The sequence below is a fragment of the Hibiscus syriacus genome, unplaced genomic scaffold, assembly GCF_006381635.1.
Source record: "Hibiscus syriacus cultivar Baekdansim isolate YM2019G1 unplaced genomic scaffold, ASM638163v2 tig00110013_pilon, whole genome shotgun sequence".
NCBI lineage: Eukaryota > Viridiplantae > Streptophyta > Magnoliopsida > Malvales > Malvaceae > Hibiscus > Hibiscus syriacus.
Window position 1 is genome coordinate 2,939,436 of NW_024062563.1, and position 25,546 is coordinate 2,964,981.

Below are 25,546 nucleotides of genomic sequence, written 5' to 3' on the forward strand. Positions count from 1 at the left end.
GGATCGGATCTAACCACGAGGTTGGAAGGTTAGATCCGAGATTGGAAGTCACATTCTCTTTTCATCTTATCTTTTCGGTTTATTTTCTTTTTACGTTTAATCACTCTTTAAGATTTGTTTATGATAGAGCAATATATGTTTTAGTTGGATTTTCTTTACATTTAACTAAATTTTGCATCCAAAACATTAGAGAGATCTACATTCATCTAACTTGACTAAAATTAAATTTTTAAAAAAGAAATCGATCCGATCGAATCAGATCAGAACTCATCGGATGCGGCTGAAATTGTCAGTTACGATAATGTTAGCATTAAAAAAAACCAGTCATCACGTATGTATTTTTTGTTTCTAAATTAATAATTTATGTCACGATGTAATTAAATTTTATTTTAATTTTTTTCATGTTAATTGTCCAGTTAATATTAACATTTTATTTTATATCAATCCTGATTAACAATTATTTTTAATTTGCACAATATTTTCTTTTTCACGACTGAAATTTTATTATAAATGTTTTATTTATTTAATAGAATTTATCATTCTTCTTAATTAAAAAAATCTTATTAATTGTAAACTGACAGAGTGACAATATAAATTACAAAGTATTTGATAGAATACGATATAAATAGGGATGAGGAAAGTTGATTCTTTGGCCGTTCAGCTCAAAAAATATAAACTTCTGATCTAGTTTTAGCCCCTTTGAATTTTGAGTAAAAATCAATTTTATCTTAATATAAATATTACTTTTTTATTTTTATTTGATAGAATAGAAAGTTAATAAAAAATATATATTTATACATATTTTATAATAATTATTTTAAATATACATAAAATATTATAATAATTATTTTAATACAGTTAAATAAAAATAATTTTAAACACAACTTATTTCAATCAGTCTCTTTCCCTTATAAAATTATCTCAATACAAAATTATAAAAATATAAGTTTCTTAATAAATTATAAAAAGATGAACAGTTTAATTGATGGATCAAATACGCTTCCCTCATAAAAAATATGATTTAAATCAAATTAAAACCCAAATTGTATATTTTGAACATTCCTAAACATAAAGAGCAAGCAGAAACATTAATATATTTTAAAAAGGGTAAATTACACACTTACTTACTAAACTGTATTCTCTTCTATTTCACTCACCATACTTTTAATATTTTCAATTTAATCATTAAATTTTATATATTAGATTTCTGATCACTCAACCGTTAACTTTTAAAGGCGTTATGACGTGACAATCAACATCAAAACAACGTAGTTTTGGTCTAAATTTTTTTTATTTTTTCCCTTTCATTTTCATCTCTTTTCCTTCTTTGTTGTTCTTCTTCTTCATCTTCTCTCTTTATTTCCCTCTTCAAATCTCAATAAACCCATATTCCGACCACCATGCCGGCCACCACGTCAATCATCACGTCGGCCGCCCTTTTCACCACAGTATGTAATGAATAAATATATTCCGACCACCATGCCGGCCACCACGTCAATCATCACGTCGGCCGCCCTTTTCACCACAGTATGTAATGAATAAAAAGATATTTAGGACAATAATTGGGACAACTCAAGCTAGAATATTGAATGAATATATTGTTTGGCTCAATATTTTGTCTCTAAGACTTTAAATTTGGCTACTCTTCCTACATATTAGAATGAAACTGTGTGAATTCTTCATTGTATTAACTACAATTAGATTATTCTCCATCATTGTAAAACACAAAACATAAATGAAGATGATAAATTCCTCCATTAAAATGCTTTGTATACAAGCATAATGGTCATAGGCCCATAACCATACCCCACAATTACAGGGGAAAATGAAAAAAAAGTAAAAAATTTGGATGAAAACATGACCTTAAGAAAGGAACTCGATCAACCCTTTATGATAAACACCAATGCTTCTACCAACTTGATGTTACCATAAATATAAGAAAGTAACCCTTAATTCCATTTTTAACTTTTAAATATCTTTATTTGGGGTTTCTACCAATAGTTGAAAACATTGAAGAGAAAAATGTGGCGTATGATGGAACAATAATGGAGACAGGATGTCGGGTTTCGTGGATATGAGGTTAAATGTTCTTTATGTGACTTGCAACGTTGTTAAAGCTCATTTTACACTAATTTCTTATTCTTTCAACCCATGTTAAGGGCGTTGATGGAGTCTGAATTTTCGATCATAAACAATCCTTGTCTACATGGAGGAAGAACAATGTAACCCCTAAATCCGTTCCAAAAAAAATTAGGTCGAATCTCGAAAGTCACATTAAAACTTGTCCCTCACAAAATAAATTTTGAATTTTAAACTCTAAAATAATCATTTAATTTTAGAATACATTCTAAACCACAAAACTAGTGTATATTATAAGAGGAAAATTACAAAGCAAGCCATTGAACTTCCTTAGGTTCACGAAAATGGCTATAAAGTTTTCAAATTTACAATTTAGCCACTAAATTCGAATTATGAATTTAGGTTAAAATTTCCTAAATTTTAGGGTTTTAATGAAAAATCTCCAATTTCTAAGGTTTTAGATTTGGGAAAAATCGAATTCTTAACGAAAATTTCGTCCTCGAAATTTACCAACATAAAAATGGAATGACTTAAGAAAATACTTTCAATATCGTCTGACTTATCTCGATCCTCATACCTTCGAGTAATATATACCAACCCAGACTGTCTCACTGCAGACTTATCTGAACCCCTACTCTGAGCCGATCTACCTCTACTAGCTGAACCATAACCAGAACTAGTCGGTCTACTTTGATCCTTAACTTGGGTCGATGCCTGAACTTATGCCTGAAACTGATTAGGATCATATGAACCAGAACCCGGAAGAGAACACTCCTTGAAACGATGCTCTAAAGACCCACAACGAAGACATGCTCAAGTTCTCCTCCAACACTATCCAAGATGCCTCATGTTACAGTAAAAGCACAACAATATCTTATAACCATCATTCAAACCGCCAACACTAAATTCGGAGCAACAGATGACACTAGTATTGCTCTAAAACAACCTTGAGAGCTCACATCATCCTTTGATCTTTTGCCGAACTGATTCACATAACCCGTATGTGTAGATGGTCCAGATTGTCTCCGGTTCCTGTAATTGATATGGGGTTTGGGACATACCGATAACATCTCACTCTTCTCAGTAGTTCTAGCCTGAGCAGTTAGAGTATTCAACACTGAGTCATGGTGTAAGGCAACCGTTAAACAAATCGAAGGGTGAAGACCTTTAGGAACCAATCACATTTCTCCTTCTCATTCAAAGCCAACCATGAAACATACTTGACCAACCTCATAAAATCAATCTCATAGTCTGTTATTGACATATCATTCTACTTTAGATTTATAAAATCCTCCTAATACTTAGCCAGATACTTAGCCCCTACATAGCGATCCTGAAAAGCCTAACGAAAATGTTCCCAAGTGACTTGTTTGGGTGGAATAGTATTCTACTCATATTCCCACCGGTTATTGGCTTCAGCATCTAACAATGATACAACAACCCTCAATATACGATCAGTCAAATAATCCATTTTCTCAAACAGTCATTGTAGTTTCTTCAACCAATACTCATCATCAGCAAGATCAATCCCAGTCTTACTCTCGAACACAGTCTTCCCAACAGCTAAAAACTCAGTCGATATGAGTTTCTTGACACTCTCAGTTTGACGGAGGTAACCAAGTAGTTCCCGATTCACCGTAGCATTATCTAACTCAACAGTCTCATCGTTCTCGGATTCCCATGATCCATCACTTTGAGTCTAGGGTGCGAGTGGGTTTTCATTTTCAACATGATGAACTTCCGTCTAATTTTCAGTTTGTTCTGCAATCTCGGTCTCATCAACTCTGTTTGGATTTTGGGTCTGACCCATAGTAGAAGGAGGATCAGTCATAGCTTGAGTGGTATGAACTCGTTGGTTTGCTAAACGAGAACTCTTACGTGGTGCCATAAGAACTATCTACAAAACCAACGTCTAATATTACAATTGATAATTGGAATCTATGAATTATAAAATATTTGCAATTAAGAAGTAATAATAATAATTGTATTTCAAAAATTTATCCTTTTAAATCAAAAATATTTTATATAGACAAAAATCATTATTTTTTTGTTAAAACATTTATGATCGAGCTTCACAATCTGAGAGTTGAACGAAGCTTTGATATCATTAAATTCGAATTAGGAATCTAGGTTAAAATTTTCCAAATTTTAGAGTTTTAATGAAAATCTCCAATTTCTAGGGTTTTTATTTGGGGAAAAATTGGGTTGTTACAAATAAAGATAAGCTATTTTTTCATATTTATCTTTACGTTCCTCTAACTATGAAAAACTAGTTTAGGAGGAAGCATAACGGTGGGTTTTGTTGGTTTGAATATGATAGGTTCTTATCAAATGGTGGTTGATGAGATTAAAAATAAAGAGGATCAACATTAAAAGGGCAGTGAAAAAATATATTAATGAAATAAGTGACGTAATCACACCGTTAATGAGATAACAGTGAGTGAATTAAAAAAATCAAATATATAAATTTAATTAAATTAAAAAATTGAAAGTATTATAAGTGGAATAGAAGCAAAAGTAAAGTTGAGTGAGTTGATATGCAATTAATATCAACGTAATAAAAAACGAATAAATACAATCAAGTCAAATAAAGGCTTCCTTATCTCTCTGCTAACACAGTGCCCAACGAGACTCCCAACTCCTGAAATCATTCTTGGATTCTCGAAACTTTTCGAAGATTTTCAACAGAAAAAGACCGATTCTCGCTCGGTCCCTGATGGCGGAAATACTTGCTTCGTTGAGGTCTTTAATGACCTCTCACTCTCCTCCTCTCGATGCCTTAATCGTCCCTTCTGAAGATTATCATCAAGTAAAAAACAACATTTTCCTTTTATACAGCAATTGTCATTTCAACTTATCTTTTTTTTTTAATTAAATTTTGCAGAGCGAATACGTGTCTGATCGGGATAAAAGGCGCGAGTTCGTTTCTGGGTTCACCGGAAGTGCAGGTCTTTATTATTACTTTTTTTTCATATTGAGACTATTATTATTTTTACAAATTATATTGATTTTGGAAAAATATGTTTCAGGTTTGGCACTTATTACAAAAACTAAAGCAAGGCTATGGACGGACGGTCGATATTTCTCGCAAGCGATGCAGCAACTTAGTGATGATTGGAAACTGATGCGTATGGGAGAAGATCCTCCGGTTGATGCTTGGATGTCTGATGTAAAATTACCATTCTGCCTCCCGAAATTTCAATTCCGTGCTCCAAATTTTGATTTTCTTACTGATTGTTTAAAGTAATTATGTAACATAGAATTTGCCGGAGGAGGCAGCTATTGGGGTTGATCCTTGGTGTGTATCAGTGGATACAGCTCACAGATGGGAACGAGCTTTTGAGAAAAAACAGCAGAAATTAGTCCAAACCTCTAGCAATTTGGTTGATGAGGTGTGGAAAAACCGGCCACCCGCTGAAATTAATCCAGTTATTGTTCATCCCTTGGAATTTGCCGGCCGCTCTGTTGCTGAAAAGTTGAAAGACTCGAGGGAAAAGCTCGCTAATGAAAAGGCTCGTGGACTTATCATCACAGCTTTAGATGAGGTATGATTTGTCAAATTGTTGGCCGGATTGGGTCCGTTGACCAATGTGTTTTGTAGTTAAAATAGCCACTTTGCAGGTTGCTTGGTTGTACAATATCCGTGGGAGCGATGTCTCTTATTGTCCAGTTGTTCATGCATTTGCTATTGTAACATCAAAGTCGGCTTTGTTTTATGTGGACAAAAGGAAAGTTTCCTCTAAGGTACGATGTCTATTTTTTTTGTTTGAGTTTCCAAAATGATATTGTAACTTCCTGCTCAGCTTTCTTTTATGTGGACAAGGAAATTTTCCTCTAGGTAGGATTTCATATATTTTTGGAGTTACCATTTTTATTCATTTGTTGGTATTTTCAGTATTTTTCTAGTTATTATATCCCTGTACATATATGAAGATAGGACATAAGGTTTATTAATTACATATGTGTTAATGCAGGTAAGCTCCTCCATGCAAGAGAACGGAATTGAAGTTAGGGAGTATGGTGAAGTGAGCTCAGATGTTGCATTGCTAGCATCTAATCAGCTTGATAAGGACACAGGATTAGGATCTGGTCAAAATGGTGTTTGTGAAAATGAAAAATGTGAAGCAGAAGAGAACTCTAATGACCTTACGTGGGTTGATCCTGCTTCATGCTGCTATGCTATATTTTCGAAACTAAATGCTAAGAAGGTGCTCCTGCAGCAATCACCTTTGGCCCTTGCTAAAGCCTTAAAGGTTGTCGATGCATTTTCTATCTGGTTGAGTCTTTAGAGTGTATAAAATATGTTTATTTGACATCTCGTTTGATATTCTGAAAATAATTTATTTGAAAGTTAGAACACCTTAGGTATTGAATGGTTATGTATTTCAGAATCCAGTTGAGTTGGATGGATTAAAGAATGCACATATCCGGGATGGTGCAGCTGTTGTGCAGTATCTTGTCTGGTTAGATAAGCAGGTATAGGACTCTGACCTTCATATATTATATTCTCTTGAGAATTGATAAATATTCTATTTCATTGTTTATGATTCTACCCAAATCTGTTTTAGATTTGACCTTTCTTTCAAAGTATACTATTTCTCAACATATGCAACAAAATTTTAGGCTGTTGTTAGGCAGCAAATGATGATATTGATCATTTAAATGTTCAGATGCAAGAGATTTATGGGGCTTCTGGCTACTTCTTGGAGGGGAAGGGAGCAGGCAAAAAGAGATCGTAAGTTAAAGAATTGTAGTTGATATCTTTTCTCTCTTTAACCTGCTCATTCTCTGATTTTTTAGCCTGAAACCAAAAAAGCTACCCTTCTTTTCAATTGAAAATGGCTTTTCATTCTGTTGAATGAACCGTGCAGAGACATTGTGAAATTGACAGAGGTGACAGTTAGTGATAAGCTGGAGGGATTTCGTGCATCAAAAGAGGTAATATTTTTTAGAATGTTTTGTTCTGATAAGAGGAAAATTATTCAAAATTCCATTATGGGTATAACAACAACAATGATAATAAGTTCTGTTCTTGCGTGTCCATCATCAAAATGCAATAACTTTGTTTTGTAAACTTGAGCATCATAACATGTGAAGTTAAGAATTTCCTAGGAGTCACAACTTATAAACATTTAGAGTGAAGTGACCATCTTAGTGCCAGTTATTGCTAACAGTTTCTGCATCCATTTGTACTTGTTTATGTTACAAAATTGTTTCCATATTGTTGCTAAAATATTATACGTTCAATTGTCTATGTTAATGTCACAGAAACTATTTCTATGTTACTAATTGCAGAACTTTAGAGGCCTAAGTTTCCCTACTATTTCTTCTGTTGGTCCAAATGCGGCTATAATCCATTACGTACCTGAGGCTGAAACATGTGCTGAGCTTGATCCAGATAGTATTTATCTATTTGATTCAGGAGCGCAGGTATGCTATCAAATCCTAATGGTTTGCTTCTATCAATAACCAAAAGTATGAATAAATGCTAACTATTTCTTATTCTAGATTCTTATTTCCGGTTCTTAATTACGTAAATGATCTTATCGATTGCATTATTGAAGTATCTAGATGGAACAACTGATATAACTCGGACAGTTCATTTTGGAAAGCCTTCAGCACATGAAAAGACTTGTTATACCTCTGTAAGTGGCTTCTATTGTATTTCTGGATCTTCATACTGTGCATCTTTGTTTACCTTCCTTTTTATCGCACTATCCCGATTTTAGATTCTGATGAACTTATATTTCTAAAGCCCCTAATGGGTTGATAATACAAGCTGCTTACCCTTCTCTAGGAATTTTTGTGGTTTTAACCTGGGAGTCGGGAGATGGGTTGTCTCATGAATGATTGTGAGATGTCATAGGAAACATAGTTTGATTTGGATGTCTTATCTCTATTTGACTATTTCATGTTAAGCTTTAAATAACATTTAATAAAAATGTAATGTTTCTGTACGAACAGAACAACATAAATGTTTGTGGTGATAAATCCAATGAGGTATCAATAGTGATGATTTTCTACAGTTATCATTTTACACCCTATTAGTTTGGGTTAAGGCAGTTGAAGCATATTGGAGTCGGAACTTGTGACTCTTAAGGCTTCTTTTTTTTGGATACTGCTTGATGTAAAGGTAGATAAATATGCTTGGGTTCCACTTCTCTTCTTTCCTTAGATTCACACAGATTTCATTTCCTGTTCATTTTGAAGAAGTTGGATTCCATGCAGGTTCTCAAGGGTCATATTGCTCTGGGAAATGTTCGGTTTCCTAGTGGAACAAATGGTATTAAAAGTTTTCTTTATCTATCTGTTTAATTGTTCTTTATTTGAGCAGTTTTGCTTTAAGTTGTGTACAAATTTGTCTAAACTCCAATATGCAATTTATATATGGACACAAATATATATTGTTAATTGATTGACTGATTGCTTTCTATAGGTCCTACACTTGATATTCTGGCTCGAATCCCTTTGTGGAAGTATGGTCTTGATTATCGACATGGTACTGGCCATGGAGTTGGATCTTACCTCTACGTTCATGAAGGTTAGCAATTAGCTACACACACTTGCTGAAGTTATGTTTACTATTAATTCACTGAAACGTTTCATTTTACTTTTTTTTCCCGATTGAATTACTTGGAGCAGGACCACATCTAATTACTATGAGACAACAGGCTCGTAATGTGCCACTTCAAGTTTCTATGACAGTAACAGATGGTTAGATCGTTTGTCCTGCTTTATTTTTGTCCCTCCTTATACTGATTTTCTTTCACGTCTTTGTTATCTTTATGCTTTGGTTTACTTATAGCTTTTCATTCTTTTCTGTCACTAAGCATTTAATTAAACCTAATCTGTCATCTTTTGCTGGAGTTTTTTTCACAAGCAACCTTGGTCGATCTGTTGTGGTTGTGGTTCTTATATGCATATTACCATAATTATGAAGTTCTAGTAAAGAATTCCGGTTTCTCAATGTTAAAAAACTACGTGGTGACGTGTATTGTTGGTCTAAAAGGTGATGAGATGGAGCATTTACTAATTCTAATTGTAAATTCCATTTCCCAGAGCCTGGATATTATGAAGACGGGAGCTTTGGTATAAGATTAGAGAATGTGCTCGTAATCAAGGAGGCTGATACCGAATTCAATTTTGGTGATAAGGGATACTTGTCATTTGAGCATATCACATGGGTAAGTTTGTCACTAGGAATAAATTGTTCGTCTCCTATCAACAGCGGTCCTTATGTGTTTGTTTGCGCATTGTGCATATGCTTTTTCAAGACAGCTGCATTTTAGATTCTAATGGCTTATCTTATGTTCAGGCACCATATCAGATAAAGTTGATCGACCTTAGCCTCTTGACACCGGAGGAGGTTGAATGGTTGAATGCCTACCATTCAAAATGCAGGGAAATTCTTGCACCATACATGGACAAATATGAGCTGGATTGGCTGAAGAAAGCCACTGAACCTGTAAGTGCATGATACGTATTTTGGAGCAAGACCTTTCTGTTCTTTCTCTGCTTTTCTCTTTCTATATCGGAAACGAATACGCAACTTGTTATTCTGAATGATCTGCATTTGGTAATTTATTATGTCCGATATATATGGAATAATTTGTGATTTTCTGCATCTGATGAGAAGCTAAGTCGTCGTATATAAATGGAAGTTGTCTTAACATGAAAATGCATTTCTCGTGGCTTATTTATTACTACATGAAGAGACCTTGACATACACAACCCCAGAACACGTTTTCACTAAGAAACCAAACATATTTAGTGAACACACGATACATCTGACAGTGCCGTTGGAAAAGGGCTACTGCTTAGAGGGTTTTGATCCTCTGTAAGTTGATATTTCTTAGTGGTAGGAATGGCACTGTGAGAGCTTACTAGGGATGACTTCGATGTTGCAGAAGATCGGAAGAAGATAGGTTGAAGTATTTACATCGGAATGAGTCGGGCAAAATACCTCTCACGTTTAATTAAATAGTCGATTTGGCTTATATATTTATTTTTGGAGCATTTTGGTCTTTAACGTTTCATTTTGAGGTCAAAAGATCTCATAGTGGATGGAAACCGTTAGTCAATGAATGAATATTTAGTTAAAATGAAATGTTGGGGTTAACGTGCTCCCAGAAAAAAAATAAAGGTTAAAGGGACTATTTAGTTAAATGTAGGGGTTTTTTTGGGCTCTAAAATAAAACGTTGGGGTTAAAATACTCTAGAAATATAGAATATGGACTAAAATAATTATGTAGTCAAATGTTGGAAAGTATTTTTGATATTATGGGGAGTAGAAATTAAAAAAGAAAGATGATCCAAATACATAGATGAAGAAACAAAACCTATATAATAAAAGAACCAGAAACAAGTTAAACAAACCAAGCCTCGTTCATAACTCTAACATCAAAATGAAGAAATTGGACCCTATCAGATGAAGAAGATTGGATCATAGTTGTTGTCAAGAAAGGGGGCAAGAAGGGAATTTAATGCTCATATCCTTCTTTAGAGATTATCTACTTGGAAGCTACATACAAGTTGGAATTGGAGATTTTGACGTTTTAAAACGATCATTAAATTTTCTATTCGATTATAAAATATTACGTTACTAGCTGTCGTATAAGGGGATGTTTGAAATATAATTAGATGTGTATGTCGTAAATTGCTATTAAAGGGATGCTTGAAATATAATTAAATGTGTGTATGATTGAATCAAGTCACGATTTCTTGTAATTATTTTGGATGCAAAATTTTTAAATCTCTACTATTTCAATAAGAATATTTTATATAAATGTTTATGAGAAGAAGGTAGGATAGTGCAATATGTTTAGTATGAGTAAATATATACAATAAAAAATATAACATGTGTAGTGATGGTTGATATGTATATGAATTTAAAAGTATGCCAACTTTACTAATTTGACTATATGAACATACTTAATTTGACTAATTTGAAAGTTTAAGTTTTAAAATGAATTAAAATTAATAATTTAAATACTAAATACGCAGAAAAACTCTTAAATGCAATTTAATTTAAAGTTTTAATATGACATTTATAACTTTTAAACTCTTAATATTTTATAATTTCCTTTTCGTCTTTAACAAAATTCAGACTTCAACTCTTATTGTGGTCCGTATCTTTGGATCAAATTAATGAATTTTATTTTTGAAGATTGAAGAATGATATGACCTAACTATTAAGTATTAAATGTTTCATTCCGGTTGTTAACACGTAAACGTCTGATGAAAATAAAGAAGAAAACGCGTCCCCTGATCCATGTATATTTTTTTTTTTATTTTTAATATGTTCCAATATATAGTGGATTACGTATTTTCAAGAAAAAGGGTAAACTACACGTTTAATGCTCCAATTTTTACTTTATTTTGTTTAGGTCATTTAATTATTTTTTTAAAATCATATCCGTTATTTTTTATTTCATTTTATCACCCACCGTTAAAGTTTAACAGAAATGATGTGGTATTTTTTTTCAACGATGATGTGAAATTATCTTATGATCACATATCAATACCATTGTCAATTTTTTAATGATAAGAGATCAAAATGAAACCCAAAATAAAATATTAAATATAGTTTTGAAAAAAAAGTAATTAAATGACCAAAATGAAATAAGAATGACATAATTTATCAAGAAAACTACCATTTCTCCACAACGCAAGCACCCAACTCCAGAATACTGTTTTCTCGTGTTGGCTGCTAATTGGCTGATATTAAAAATGAAAATCCACTTCCATTTCCATAGAATCTTTTTAGCTTTATTTCTCAGGTAATTTTAGGTACGACGATTTAAATTGAGGTTAAAATATGTTAAAAATATAATATTTTTGGCTGAAAATAGAATAAAATGTTATTTTTTTATAATTTTAATTTGATCGAAAATATTGTGTGGTTAAATAAAAAATTATAAGATAATAATATTTTTCATTCAACTGGAAATTATTTAAAAAAAATAATATTTTAAATTACGTCAAAAAAGATATTATATATTTATTGCACTCATTTTCGCAGTTCCTTATTAGAGCATTGTTGGTTGTAGTGTTTCTTTCACCTGTCATTTTCCTTCCCCCGATTCATTAAATGATAGTCAACTCTGAATTGAAGTTCTGTATTTGAATAGTGGAAATTGCATTAAATTTCTCATTTTTAGCTGAATCTTTTTTTAATAGGAAAAAACCCAATCTTTCAAGCACTCCGGAGAGGAAAAACAATGGCTTCACTGAATCTGGGTTCGTCGGTTCAATTTCACTGCAGTTTCAACCAAGTTTCCATATCCAAGTATTCTCCTGTATCCATATCCTTTCCCTTCTATCCCTCGAAGAATCTTTCATCTTCAACCCCCAAAAAACTCTGCTTTACTTCTCTTCCTTCGATTTAATCAGTCCTTACCGAAGAAGACACTGTCAAGGAAAATGAACCAGGCGCTCAAATTCCAAGTTTCGATTTCAAATCATACATGATTCACAAAGCCAACTCGGTTAACCAAGCCATGGACTCGGCCGTTTCACTCCGCGACCATGTTAAAATCCATGAAGCAATGCGCTACTCTCTTTTAGCCGGCAGCAAAAGGGCAGTCCGGTGCTTTGTCTAGCCGCCTGTGACCTCGTCGGCGGCCAAGAATCCATGGCTATGCCGGCGGCTTGTGCCGTGGAAATGATACACACGTCTCTAATCCACGACGATCTACCTTGCATGGACAACGACGATCTCCGTAGAGGGAAACCGACAAATCACAAGGTCTTCGGTGAAGATATAGCTGTATTAGCAGGGGATGCTATTTTGGCATTCTCTTTTGAACACATAGCTGTTGCCACAGTCGGTGTTACGCCTGGTAGAACCGTGAGAGCAATCGGGGAATTGGCTAAATCCATCGGCGCTGAAGGGTTGGTGGCCGGTCAAATTGTGGATATAAAAAGTGAGGGGCTAACCGATGTGGGATTGGATCATTTGGAGTTCATCCATGTTCACAAGACCGCTGCTTTGCTTGAAGCAGCCGTGGTTTTAGGGGCGATTCTTGGAGGTGGATGTGATGAAGATGTGGACAAGTTAAGGAAATTAGCAAGGAACATTGGGCTATTGTTTCAAGTTGTGGATGATGTTCTTGATGTAACAATGTCACTAAAGAATTAGGGAAGACTGCAGGCAAAGATTTGGTTACTGATAAGTTCACTTACCCTAAGTTGATGGGGATAGACAAATCAAGGGAGTTTGCAGAGAAACTGAAGAATGATGCACTAGAGATACTTCAAGGATTTTGTCCTCAGAAATCTGCACCCTTGATTGCTTTAGCTAATTATATAGCGTACAGGCAAAACTAGGCTGCCTATCTTGTTTGATTAAAAGGTTAGTGTCTCCTACAAGGATGATAAAAGATGAGAATTTGCATCTTTCTTTATGATGTTCAAACTCTCCACAAATAAATCATTATCAGTGATAATGACTAACCATTAGTTTCATCTTCTTCCACGATGACTCTCAAACTTTTTGATGCTTTGTCCCTACCCTACATCTCGACTTTGCATCAATGGATTCCATGACTTTGAGCAGGCTTATCACCAAGGAATATACCGACGCCGTGACCGGAATACTTGCCGCTATACTGCATAAGAGTTGTATGTTCAAATAAATAGATTGGCCTTATTTGAAATTTTGTTTCTGTTATTTTTATTTTTTTCTTAAACAGAACATTAATCAGAATTCTGCTTCATGTGTTTCACGGCAGTCATCGCAGATGGGAAACATCGAATAACATTTCGCTTTTAGGTTGTCTTCAATATAACCCCATCAAAACATCCGCCACGTGATTTCGCTTGCATGAAACGTATTGGATTTATGTCTTCTGATCATTTTAAATTATTATATGAATCATGTCTATTATAACATAATCTTTGAAAATCCCAGTGTTGGTTATGAATAATTGAAGTGGCTGCCAACTGTTGGTTTAATCGAATGCCACCATGATATCCATTAAATCAAAATGTAAGCATGATTGGTTATGAAATTTAGGACAAGTACTTTATACATGGGATAAGTTATCCATGTTGGTTTAATCGAATTGATTTGTCCAAGTAGGGATAGGTGTCATGATCTTATGTTCCCATGCATCTGATCAGCAGCTGATGGTAGGAAAAAAAATTGGTATGGAGTTGGTTTAATTCCAACTAAAACTATAAAATGATTTGTTTCATTACAAGTGGGAGGCAAGGTGGACGCTGTTCATGCCCCACTTATACATGGCTTTATTTTGGAGAAAAGTGCATCAAAGAACAAAATACATTTATTAATATTGATGATAGAGAGATAAAAGGACTTGTTTTACTTACACTGAGAACAAAACAAATTCTCTAGTACGTAGGAAAAGGACTCTTAAAACGATTTAATTTCTTCCATCTATATAAAAGCAAAAACTTATTTTGAGGCTTACATTGACGTTGAATTATACTTAGGGAAGAATACTAGGTCTAATATCGAAACCATGGAGAGATTACGCTGTTCGTGGAGCTGCAAAGACGTGCGAAACCCTATCAAACTAAGCTGCGGATGCAGAAAAGATAGGTGTCTGATGAGGCAAAAATACCTGAGAAGATACCCATTGATGACAACCAAGAAGAATGAGAAACTAGTGGAGACTGCGGTCAAGAAGGCGAAGAAGAAGTATGAATGCTGCTCCGGTGATCGGAATAATAAGCTGAAGACACGGTGGCCGCGGCGGTTGCCTTCCAGAGATGAGGTCAAGAGATCCTTTTCTTCATGTGTTGAAGCTTGCTTGAAGTTGTCCATTGTTTGCATGGCTAAAGATGATGGGGTTAAGATGGAAGATCCTAAAGCTATTGGTTTGGGGAATTAGGTACTGTAATTTTCTATAGAAGTAATATGTTTAATCTTCATCTCTTGCTTTGTTTTTAATCTCCAAGATTTCATAATTTTTTACTCATGCATTTTAATAAGGATTTTGAAATTTCATTACACAAATTTGATTAAATTTAAATTAATTAAACTATATAATTTGAAAAAAATAAAAATTTAAAAAATATATTGAAGATATTAAAATTTTTTTTACCCATTATTATTATTATTATTATTATTATTATGATTATTATTATAATTATTATATACATTATTGTTATTAAATAAATAAATAATAATATATAAATATATATATATATATATATATATATATATATATAATAATAATTACAAGCCCCAAATTAAAGGCCCAATACAGTGGCCCAACCAGTTAACCCAAATGTGTAACCCTAAACTCGTCTAGGGTTTGTATCTAAGCCTCAGCCGTCTCAACCATCCACCGTTGGATCTGATGAGATCCAACGGTCCACAGATACGCCAGAAGAAACCCTAGGGTTATGATACCCTAGGGACTACACCAGCTGCCGCCGCTCCACGTCGCTCCAGCCGTTGCCACGCCCCAACCGAAGGCTCCAGAAGTTCCAACGCCAGCCGTCCACGTTATGGCCCTAGGGTGAGTCACCACTGGGAGTCCGGTGACTCACCAGACTCCACTCTTTTACCCGGTCCGATGGCCACACCGGTGATGGCTATAAAGCCATCACCCCATCTGCAAAGAAAAGAGAGAGCCAACAGACCCCAGAGAGACAAAACCGAAAGCAAAGATACAAAAATAGAGACCAACTCACAACAACCAGCAACCAAAAACAAAAGAAAAGGGAGGAGAGAAGCTTACCGAGGAAGCTACGACCACCGGACCTCTTCAAACGTCACCAAAACCTTCGAAAATCGAAGGTACTTTCTTAGATTTGCTCCAATCGGGAGCTATTTAGAAGAAAAGATCACCAGAACCGTCATTAGGACGGTCCGATCTACATAATGGGGTAAAAATAAATTTTTACGGCCACCGGATGTGGTGGCCGGCGGTGAGAATCACGGCGGCAGACAGCTGCCGTCCGGTGACCGGCTTCCCTCCGATGAGGGAAGCTAGAGAGAAGGGAGAGCTTTTTATTCTCTCTCAGTTAGAGAGAGAAAAAAAAAGAAAAAGAAATGAGAGATGGCCCGAAGGGCCAGCCGATTTCGGCTTTAAATAGCCCTTCCCAAACGACGTCGTTTCGGGGATGGCTATTTGTGTAATTAAATAAAAGTTAAATCCTTTCCGCAGTCATCCTAATTTGTAAACTTTACATTTTAGTCACTAAATCAATTTATAATCCTTTTAATTCGGTTCTTTAAATTTATTTTTATTTATTTTAGTCCTTTGTATTAAAATAATATATTTTAGGGTAAATGATAGATTTAGTCCTTTAATTTTAATAATTAATTTTTTTAATCTGAATAGTATGTTTTAATTTATTTTAATCTAATATCCGAATTTTATATAATTTTATTTTAGTCACTAAATTAATAAATAAAGAAATAGCATGTTTAATCCCTATAATTTTGATTAATTATGAATTAGGTATTTAATTTTAATTTTACTATAATTTAGTCACTAATTTTAAATATTTTTATTTATTTTACTGCTTTTAAATATATAGTTCTAATTGTATTTTTATTGTTTTAATTTTACTTGTTTATATATTTAAATATTTTTATTATTATTATGTAGTCATAAATATATATATAATAAATAATAATTTATATTTTTTTCAATAAATTATTTTAATATTTATTTTTCAATATCGAAGAAAAGGGCAGTCTTAATACAACTGGATGTCATATTCTGGTATTTTAAAATTAAATATTAATAAAAAAATTATTATTTAATTTTATTTAAATTAATATTTATTAATATCAAAGAAAAGAGCTGTCTTAAGGCACCTAGAAGTCCTTTTCTGATATTTTTAAATAAATAAATATTTTTTTATATAATTTTGAAATAATAGGATTATAAATTAAATATATTTTGAATTTTTAAATTTTTAATAATAGAGACAATTTATAATTAAAAAGTACTAATTTTGGGCGTTGTAGGGGTGTTAATCCTTCCCTAAACGTAACCGACCACGAATCCCTTTTTACTATTAAAAAGAACGAATTTTTGGTTAAAACGCAGATCAGTTTATCTTTTAACTGATGTTTTCTTAAAAACTCTTTTAAAAGATAATTTTTTAGGTATTCGACCTACTTGACCCAAAAGGTCGATGGCGACTCCCAAATTATTTTCAAAACCATTTATTCACATCAATTTTCCCGCCAAGTAAGTACAAAATTCGTGCCCGGGCGAAAACCGGTTACGACAGCTTGGCGACTCCGCTGGGGAAGGTCAAACTTTTAAAATCAATTATAAATTGTCTCTATTAATTATAAATTAAAAATTCATATATTTAATTTATAATTCTTTCTTTTCAAATTTTTATATATTTTCATAGTATTTATATATTTTCTTATTAATATTTCATTTTTATTTGCAAGTATTTTATTTCATTACTTATTTTTTTCTATTAAAGGTTTGAACATTCCTCCTCACACACAACACTTACATGGCATAACATAAAGCTCTATAATTGAGTTTGTCCCTTTTAAGTGGGAGTGAAAGCAACGTCTTCGTGAGAATTTATTCTCCGTGTCAGACCTAGCAAGTAACTTTCAAGGTTCATATACTTTATGTCTTCGTGAGAATTTATTCTCCGTGTCAGGCATAGAGAAATGTATCCCCTCGAATTGAACTCGATCCATTTTAGTCTGTGATGGATTAGGATTGAGGGTTAACAGCCCAAGGGGGCACTAACAAGGACAATTCGGGTACCTTTATTCTTAGATCTAAAACCTTGCATATAATAAACCCTAGAAACTCTTCCGATCTGAAGCCATGCCGAAATTTTGTCCAAAATAGGTGTACACACAGGATATTTAGGTAGATATTATTATTAAATTTCTTTATTATGTAAACTAATTCATTTCTTTTTGTGTGTTCTTTATTTTTTCTGTTTGCATAGCATCATACAGGATAAAAGGCATTGATCCTCGTGTTAATTGTCTCATTGTAAAGCCTTCATCCATGGATAAAAAGTGTTCAAATCAAATAATTCTAAACTCAGAAGTAAGACAGTGGGCTGAGGACTTACAAAGACAAGGAGGAGACAGTCTGCAAGATGATTATGTATCGAACTTGGCCAGTTATGCTCCAGTTTCGCTAAAATGAAATGACATGCAAGATTTGCGAAGCATTTGGGAAAGTTGGGACTCAAACAAAAAATTGCAGTTTTATCAGACTTACGGAGACATCCCATATTTGCTCTATGTCGAAGTTGATGATGAATTACTCAGAGCCCTAATTCAATTCTGGAATCCAGGGTACAATTGCTTCACTCTTAATAAGGAGGACTTGGTCCCTACTATTGAAGAGTACACAACTTTGCTACATATAAAAGGGGCTTTTGAGAATCGAATCTATTCAAAGTCAATTAAAACTCAACCCTTTCGAATTAAATTAGCAAAGATTACCGGGGTACGAGAAGAATGGGTGGCATCCCGTACAAAACAAAAAGGCGAAAGCGAAGGCATTGCTTGGACCAACATTAAAGAACTTATTCAGAGTCATCCAGACACTAAAGTACGATTCGATCTATTTGCTCTGGGTATGTATGGTATGGTCATCTTCCCAAAAGTATTGGGATATATTGAAGCTGCAGTAGTAGATTTGTTTGAACTTCTACAAAAAAAGATTAATCCTGTTTCTGCAATTCTAGCAGAGACTTTCAGATCATTAAATGCTTGTAGAAAGCTAGGAGGTGGACGATTCTCAGGGTGTACCCAGTTGTTATATGTTTGGATCCGTAGCCATTTCTGGAGGACAGAAAAGGTTTCATACCGACGCTTTAATACGGATTACTCACCATTAAAAGAATTTCTGGAGCAAGAATGGCCGAAAGAAATTAAGAAAGATATGTGGATTAATGCCTTTCGAAATCTGCAAAGCAATGACATTGTTTGGCGAGCCCCGTGGCAAATCCAAAGGGAATTCTTTTAGAAATGTGGTGATTACAATTGGATAATGCTGCTCGAATTATGGGGAGGAATTGGATATGCACCACTTCTGGTCATAAGACAGTATGAAGGTCGTCAATTTGTACCTGTCACCGTTGGATTACATTCATCTGAGTTCGCATTCCACAGCAAAAATTATAAAAGAAATATCATGGAAGCCGTTACAGCTTGGAAAACAATTTTTTGTATCCGAGCTAAATCAGCAAAAGAAATGCTAACTCCTGATTATGAGGAATGGAGATCTGTCAGGAAAAATGAAAATATTCCTCTACCAGATCAAAAAGAGGATATCTCTATGGAAGATCGCATTAAGGTGGTTCCATCAGAGATTGAAATCCTGAGAGCTGAGTTTGAAGCAGAAAGAGAAGGCTGGTCGAAAGAATTAGAGCAAATGAGACAAGATAAAGCTATGTTGGGTGTTGACATTGACTTCCATTCATCACAATGTGCAATGTTGAGAGAAGATAAAGAAAAAGTTGATGATGAATTCAGAGCATTAAAGAAAAATTACCAAAAGTTATATAAATCCCGGAAAGCATCAGGACCAAGCCAATCAACAGTACAGATGACCAGATAATTGAACATCGAGAAAAGACGAGTTGAAGATCTGAAAGGAAAGAATAGCCGTCTACTCAAAAGCCTTGAGAAAGGAAAGCAAAAAATGGAAGATTTTTGAGGATGACAGAAGAGAGCGAATTATAAAACAAAAAGCTGAACACCGCGAAATCATGAATGAAATGCAAAGAGAAAGGGATCGAGCCAAAGATTTAGAAGAGATGAAAAATGACATCTTTGATAAATTTGAAGGTGAGAAAAAATATCATGTTCAAAGGATTTGAATTTGAAATGAACCAGTTGATTGCCGAACTTGAAGTTAGAGGCCAAAGGATTGAAGAGTTCAATATTGAAAAAGAAAAATGGGAGCTGGAAAGAAAGAATTTCAACACCAAACTTGAGGTAGAGCAAGAAGTGGCTAGCAATTGGATGCAAAGATGCAGAAACAAGAATGTTCAAATCCAGAAGATTAATCAAAGAACGCAAGAAGCACGAACAAAACTTGAAGAAGATTTGGATCAGTCTAGAAACAAAAACTCAGAGTTTAACGCTTACATTTTGCAACTTGAAGAATCATTATTTCAAGAAAAGGTTCGTCTAGGACCTAATGATCTCAAAGAAAGTAATGAGGAAAGTGCTTCACTGCGAAGACGCATTAGAGATCTTGAAAAAACTCTGTACAATTGCCAAGTCAGAATCACTGAGTTAGAGCAAACTCTTGAAGGAACTAATGAACAATGGCAAAAGTCAACTGATTTCTATGTTGAAAGAAGTGAAGAAAGAAGTAATATGGTGTTCGAGGCCATGATACAAATGAGCGAAGTTGCTAGATATGTTGGGGAACTAGCTGTTGAAGCTAAAATAATTGAGCATCACGTTGATCTAGTTTCTAAATTCGGAAAGAAGGTGTCATGGTTAATGAAAGAAATTATAGAGCTTAATAGGAAAGCTACGCCTTATCTGTAGTTATGAACTATTATAAAGAAACTTTTGTATGCCGATGAAAGTTGTTCTATGACAGTTAACTTTTTGGGATCAATACCTTTTTGCATACATGCATTTTGCATACATTCATTATTCATTTCATGATTTTCTTTATGGATATTTTTTTTATTAAGATAAAATTCATTAATTAAAATTTGGAAAAAATAATATCAAAAGATTTTTCAATCGCAGTTATTTTGGCTTAAAGAGAAATACAACATCACTACGGTACTAGACAAGCTACTAAGAGAATTATGGAGGATAAAATACAACGTATTGAGGAACAACATAATAAAGAACAAGCAGAAATGAGAATGAAGCTGGAGAAAATTGAAGCCAGTATTGCAAATTCACAAGACAGCATGATACAGAAAATAGAGGACATGTTTAAAAGGCAGGCTATCATTGGAAAAATGCATGAAAATCCTGTATCTTTCGACCAAGAACCTATGTATCCTCTAGGTTTTCCACCAGAATCAATTTATCACTCTGGTACTACACCTATACAAATCAATGCTCGTACATCAGCATTTCAAGAAGCCAAACCACATGAAAATCGACAAGTGGATCCTGCATCTTCAAGCAAAAATCCACTTATATCAGATGTGAAAATAGGGGATTTTAATGCTGAGCATCTAATCCCAGATTTGAATGAGTTGAATGAGAAAGAGAAAATAAATGAAGAATTGACCAGACAGATCAAGATCCTAGAAGAACGAATGAAATCTGTGGAAATAACTGAATCATTCTACGGGTTTGACGCTAGTGAGTTGAGTTTGGTTCCAGACCTAATCCTCCCCATCAAGTTCAAAGTTCCCGAATTTGATAGATATGACGGTACCACATGCCCTTCATCCCACATTACTATGTTTTGTCGCAGAATGGCAGGATATGTGAAAGATGAGAAATTGTTAATTCACTGCTTTCAAGATAGTTTGACAGGACCAGCTTTAAAATGGTATACTCAATTGACCAAAGCCAACATTAGATCCTGGAAAGATCTGGCTAAAGCATTCCTAGAGCAGTACCGCCACGTAACAGACATGGTCCCTGATAGATGGACTCTCCAAAATTTGGAGAAAAAGAATAACGAAACGTTCAGACAGTATGCCCAGAGATGGCGTGACACAGCAGCCCAAGTTCAACCACCTTTGTCAGAAAAAAGAGGCCACAGTAATATTTGTCCATACATTGAAAGCTCCTTATTTAAATCATCTAATGGGGAATGCAACCATAAATTTTTCAGATTTGGTCATTTCTGGAGAACTCATTGAAAATGTCTTGAAAAGTGGCAAAATTGAATCAAATGAGGGGTCTAGTTCCAAAAGACCTATGTACCGGAAAAAAGAGAATGAAGTCAACAATGCAAACTCTTACAACAAGGATTTATCGAAAAGTGTTACAATAATCCAGCCAAGGGTTAAGAAAGAGGAAACAAACACTAATCGAGCAGAGTCCAGAGGATCTCGAAAAGAAAATGAAAGGTTGTCTTTTACACCTTTACCAGTACCATATGCTGAGATCTATGATTCACTGTTAAAAGCAGATGTCATACGACCCTATCCTTTGGTTCCCATACAACCACCATTCCCTCCATGGTATGATGTAAAGGCACACTGTGTTTACCATGAAGGAATTACGGGTCATTCTATTGAAAACTGTTTGGCATTCAAAAGGGTGGTTCAAAATTTGATCAACACTGGAAAGTTGGAATTCAATTCACCATCTACATCAAATCATCCATTGCCAAATCATGGAGATAAAAACGTGAATGTAATTCAGGAAGAGAACAGAAAGAAAGCAAAAACTGACATTTCTGAAATTAAATCTCCTTTTGTTTGGGTATTTCAACAACTCTCTTTAGCCGGTATAATTCCACAACAATTCAGGCCAAAGCATAATGAAGGCAAGAATTATTGTGAATATCATCAAGAGAAGGGGCATGAAATTTAACTATGTCCTGAGTTTAGGGATTTGGTGCAAAAATTGATGAATAGCAGAGAGATAGAATTCTTTGAAGAAGAACCAGAGAAAAAAAGAAGATGATGTTTGCTCATCAGAGGATTCTAAACCTAGTCAAAGAACAAATGATCCTGTGATCATTAATGTGAAATCATCTACAGTGATTCCTGCACCAACAAAGCCGAAAGTAGTTATCACCACTCCTCTACCATTTCCATACAAGGATACTCGCAGAGTACCTTGGAATTATACTACCAATGTTTCAATGGTAGGAGGATCTGTTTCTCTAGAAAAAACGGAAGAGAAAATACAGAGTTTGGGTTCGACGTCTGAAGCAGTGAGTGAAGTCGGATTCTTTACAAGAAGTGGGAGATGTTACTCTCCCGAAACATCCAATGCCTCGGAACAAGTGAAAACAAAAGGAAAAACCATGGTAATACCCCAAAAGGTATTTGATGATGAATCCCCTCCAGTATTCAATATGACAGAAAAACAAGCGCAAGAATTTTTGAAATTCTTAAAATATAGTGAGTATAGTGTGGTTGAACAACTACACAAACAACAAGCGAGAATTTCTATTCTTGATCTATTGATGAATTCAGAAGCACATAGAAATGCTTTGATGAAAATGCTCAATCAAACATTTATCCCTGAGGATATATCCCTCAATAAACTTGACAGAATTGTGGGACATATAGCCGCTGACGATTACATAACGTTCACGGATGATGAAATACCTGAAGGCGGAATGGGGTCAGTAAAAGCTTTGAATATCACGACACATTGTCATGGTCATGTGTTGCCAGGAGTATTGATTGACAATGGATCCGCTCTCAACTTGATGCCTCTAGTCACACTTCAAAGAATGCCTGTGGATAAATCACACATGAAGAGTTATCAGAATGTAGTACGAGCCTTTGATGGTACTCAAAAAGAGATGCTTGGGAAAATGGAAATACAGTTGTTAATTGGACCAGTCGTGTATAATATTGACTTTGTAGTAATGGACATCCACCCTACATATAATTGTTTATTAGGGAGGCCATGGATTCATTCAGCAGGAGCAGTTCCTTCTTCATTGCATCAGAAATTGAAATTTGTTGTTGATGGACAACTAATATGTGTCGGAGCTGAAGAAGAAATCATTGCGTCTGTAACAAGTGATGTTCCATATATTGAAACCAATGATGATTCTCTTGAATGCTCTTTCCGAGCTCTTGAATTTGTCAATGCAACTTTTATTGCAGAAGAAAGCAAAATTCCATATCCCAGATTATCTGATTGTACCGAGATGACGGTACGACAAACTTTAGGCATCGGAGCTAAAGCTGGGAAAGGTTTAGGAAAGAATCTTCAAGGGATTTCGGTTCCTGTAAGTATAAAGATGAAGAAAGATCGTTTTGGGCTTGGATTTAAGCCCAATTTTCAGCAAAAGAACAAAGAGATGAAAAGAAGATGTGAAGACAGAAAGGCAAGGTTGAAAGGGAAAGAAATCCTTTGGGAACACATGTCTTTCCCACAATTGAAGACCACATTCAGATCCGGGGGAACAATTAATGTAGAACAACAGCTTGTTGAGGCCTTTAAAGAAGAAAAGTTGACGAAAGATCAAAGCATATTTGAAGAAGCTATGAATGGATTATTTATCAACATGATCATGAATGACAACAAGACTGGCAAATACTTGGATAGGATTCGCCCATGTTTTCCTGGAGAAACACTCAACAATTGGACCACTGAAGATCTTCCTATAGTTTTTAATATTAACGCAGAGTAATATTCAGAACTAATCTTTATGTTTAGCTCAAAAGTATGAAAACTTTTTGTTATCTTGTAAAGAAAATTAGGTTAAATATAAGAAATTTTCTTTAAAATTTTCAGATAGCAATCATTCTTTACATTTTCTTACATTTTTACATTTATTTACTATATTCTTTCGAAAATGTGTCCGACTTAAATTTGCAGGTGTCACCATGTTAATAGCATGTTTATTCCTAAATTTAATCAAGAGATAAATTTAGAGCAGCCCATATGTCTGGAAGAAATCAATGGGTGTGAGAATGAACTGGAATGTGATGTTCCTACTGAATTATTAAGACTGGTAGAAAAAGAAGATAAAAAAATTCTACCTCACAAAGAAGAGATTGAAACTGTGAATCTGGGAAAAGATGAAGAAATAAAAGAGGTGAAAATTGGTACTACTCTGACAATCCAGATAAAACAAGAATTGGTAAATCTCCTTCAAGAGTTCAAAGATATCTTCGCATGGTCTTATCAAGATATGCCTGGTTTGAGTACAGATATAGTGATGCACAAGCTTCCAATCAATCCAGAATATAAACCGGTCCAACAAAAGCTCAGACGAATGAGGCCAGAAATGTTGTTGCAGATCAAAGAAAAAGTAATGAAACAGATTAATGCAGGTTTCCTACAGGCAGCCAAATACCCAGAATGGGTAGCCAACATTGTTCCCGTACCGAAGAAAAATGGAAAAGTTCGAATGTGTGTGGATTACAGAGATCTCAACAAAGCTAGTCCGAAAGATAGCTTTCCATTACCTCACATAGACACCTTGGTGGACAATACTACAGGACACGCATGGTTTTCATTCATGGATGGCTTTTCAGGATATAATAAGATAAAAATGAATCCTGAAGACATGGAAAAAACAACATTTGTAACCATGTGGGGCACATTCTGCTATAAAGTGATGCCATTTGGATTGAAAAATGCAGGGGCAACGTATCAAAGAGCCATGGTAACTTTGTTTCATGACATGATGCACAAAGAGATTGAAGCATACGTGGATGACATGATTGCCAAATCCCGAACTGAAGAAGAACATATTCAAAATCTGAGAAAGCTTTTCCAGAGATTGAGGAAGTATCAATTAAAGCTCAACCCCGCAAAATGCACTTTTGGGGTAACTTCCGGGAAACTTTTAGGATTTGTGGTCAGTAAAAAAGGAATCGAGATTGATCCAGATAAAGTAAAAGA

General features: G+C 34.4%; 1 protein-coding gene and 1 pseudogene across 1 annotated transcript; both read left to right on the forward strand.

Annotated features, from left to right (window-relative positions):
- Positions 1-4,710: 4,710 nt before the first annotated feature.
- On the forward strand, positions 4,711-9,667 carry LOC120212534 (aminopeptidase P1-like). Its single transcript, XM_039210809.1, has 16 exons — positions 4,711-4,888; positions 4,964-5,027; positions 5,109-5,248; positions 5,340-5,624; positions 5,701-5,823; positions 6,054-6,332; positions 6,469-6,555; positions 6,750-6,814; positions 6,951-7,017; positions 7,375-7,509; positions 7,644-7,724; positions 8,308-8,362; positions 8,516-8,620; positions 8,722-8,793; positions 9,139-9,263; positions 9,395-9,667. The coding sequence occupies exons 1-16, from the start codon at positions 4,796-4,798 to the stop codon at positions 9,554-9,556; spliced, it is 1,938 nt and encodes a 645-aa protein (XP_039066740.1). The 5' UTR covers positions 4,711-4,795; the 3' UTR covers positions 9,557-9,667.
- A 2,584-nt stretch (positions 9,668-12,251) lies between these two features.
- On the forward strand, positions 12,252-13,858 carry LOC120212318 (annotated as a pseudogene).
- Positions 13,859-25,546: the final 11,688 nt, after the last annotated feature.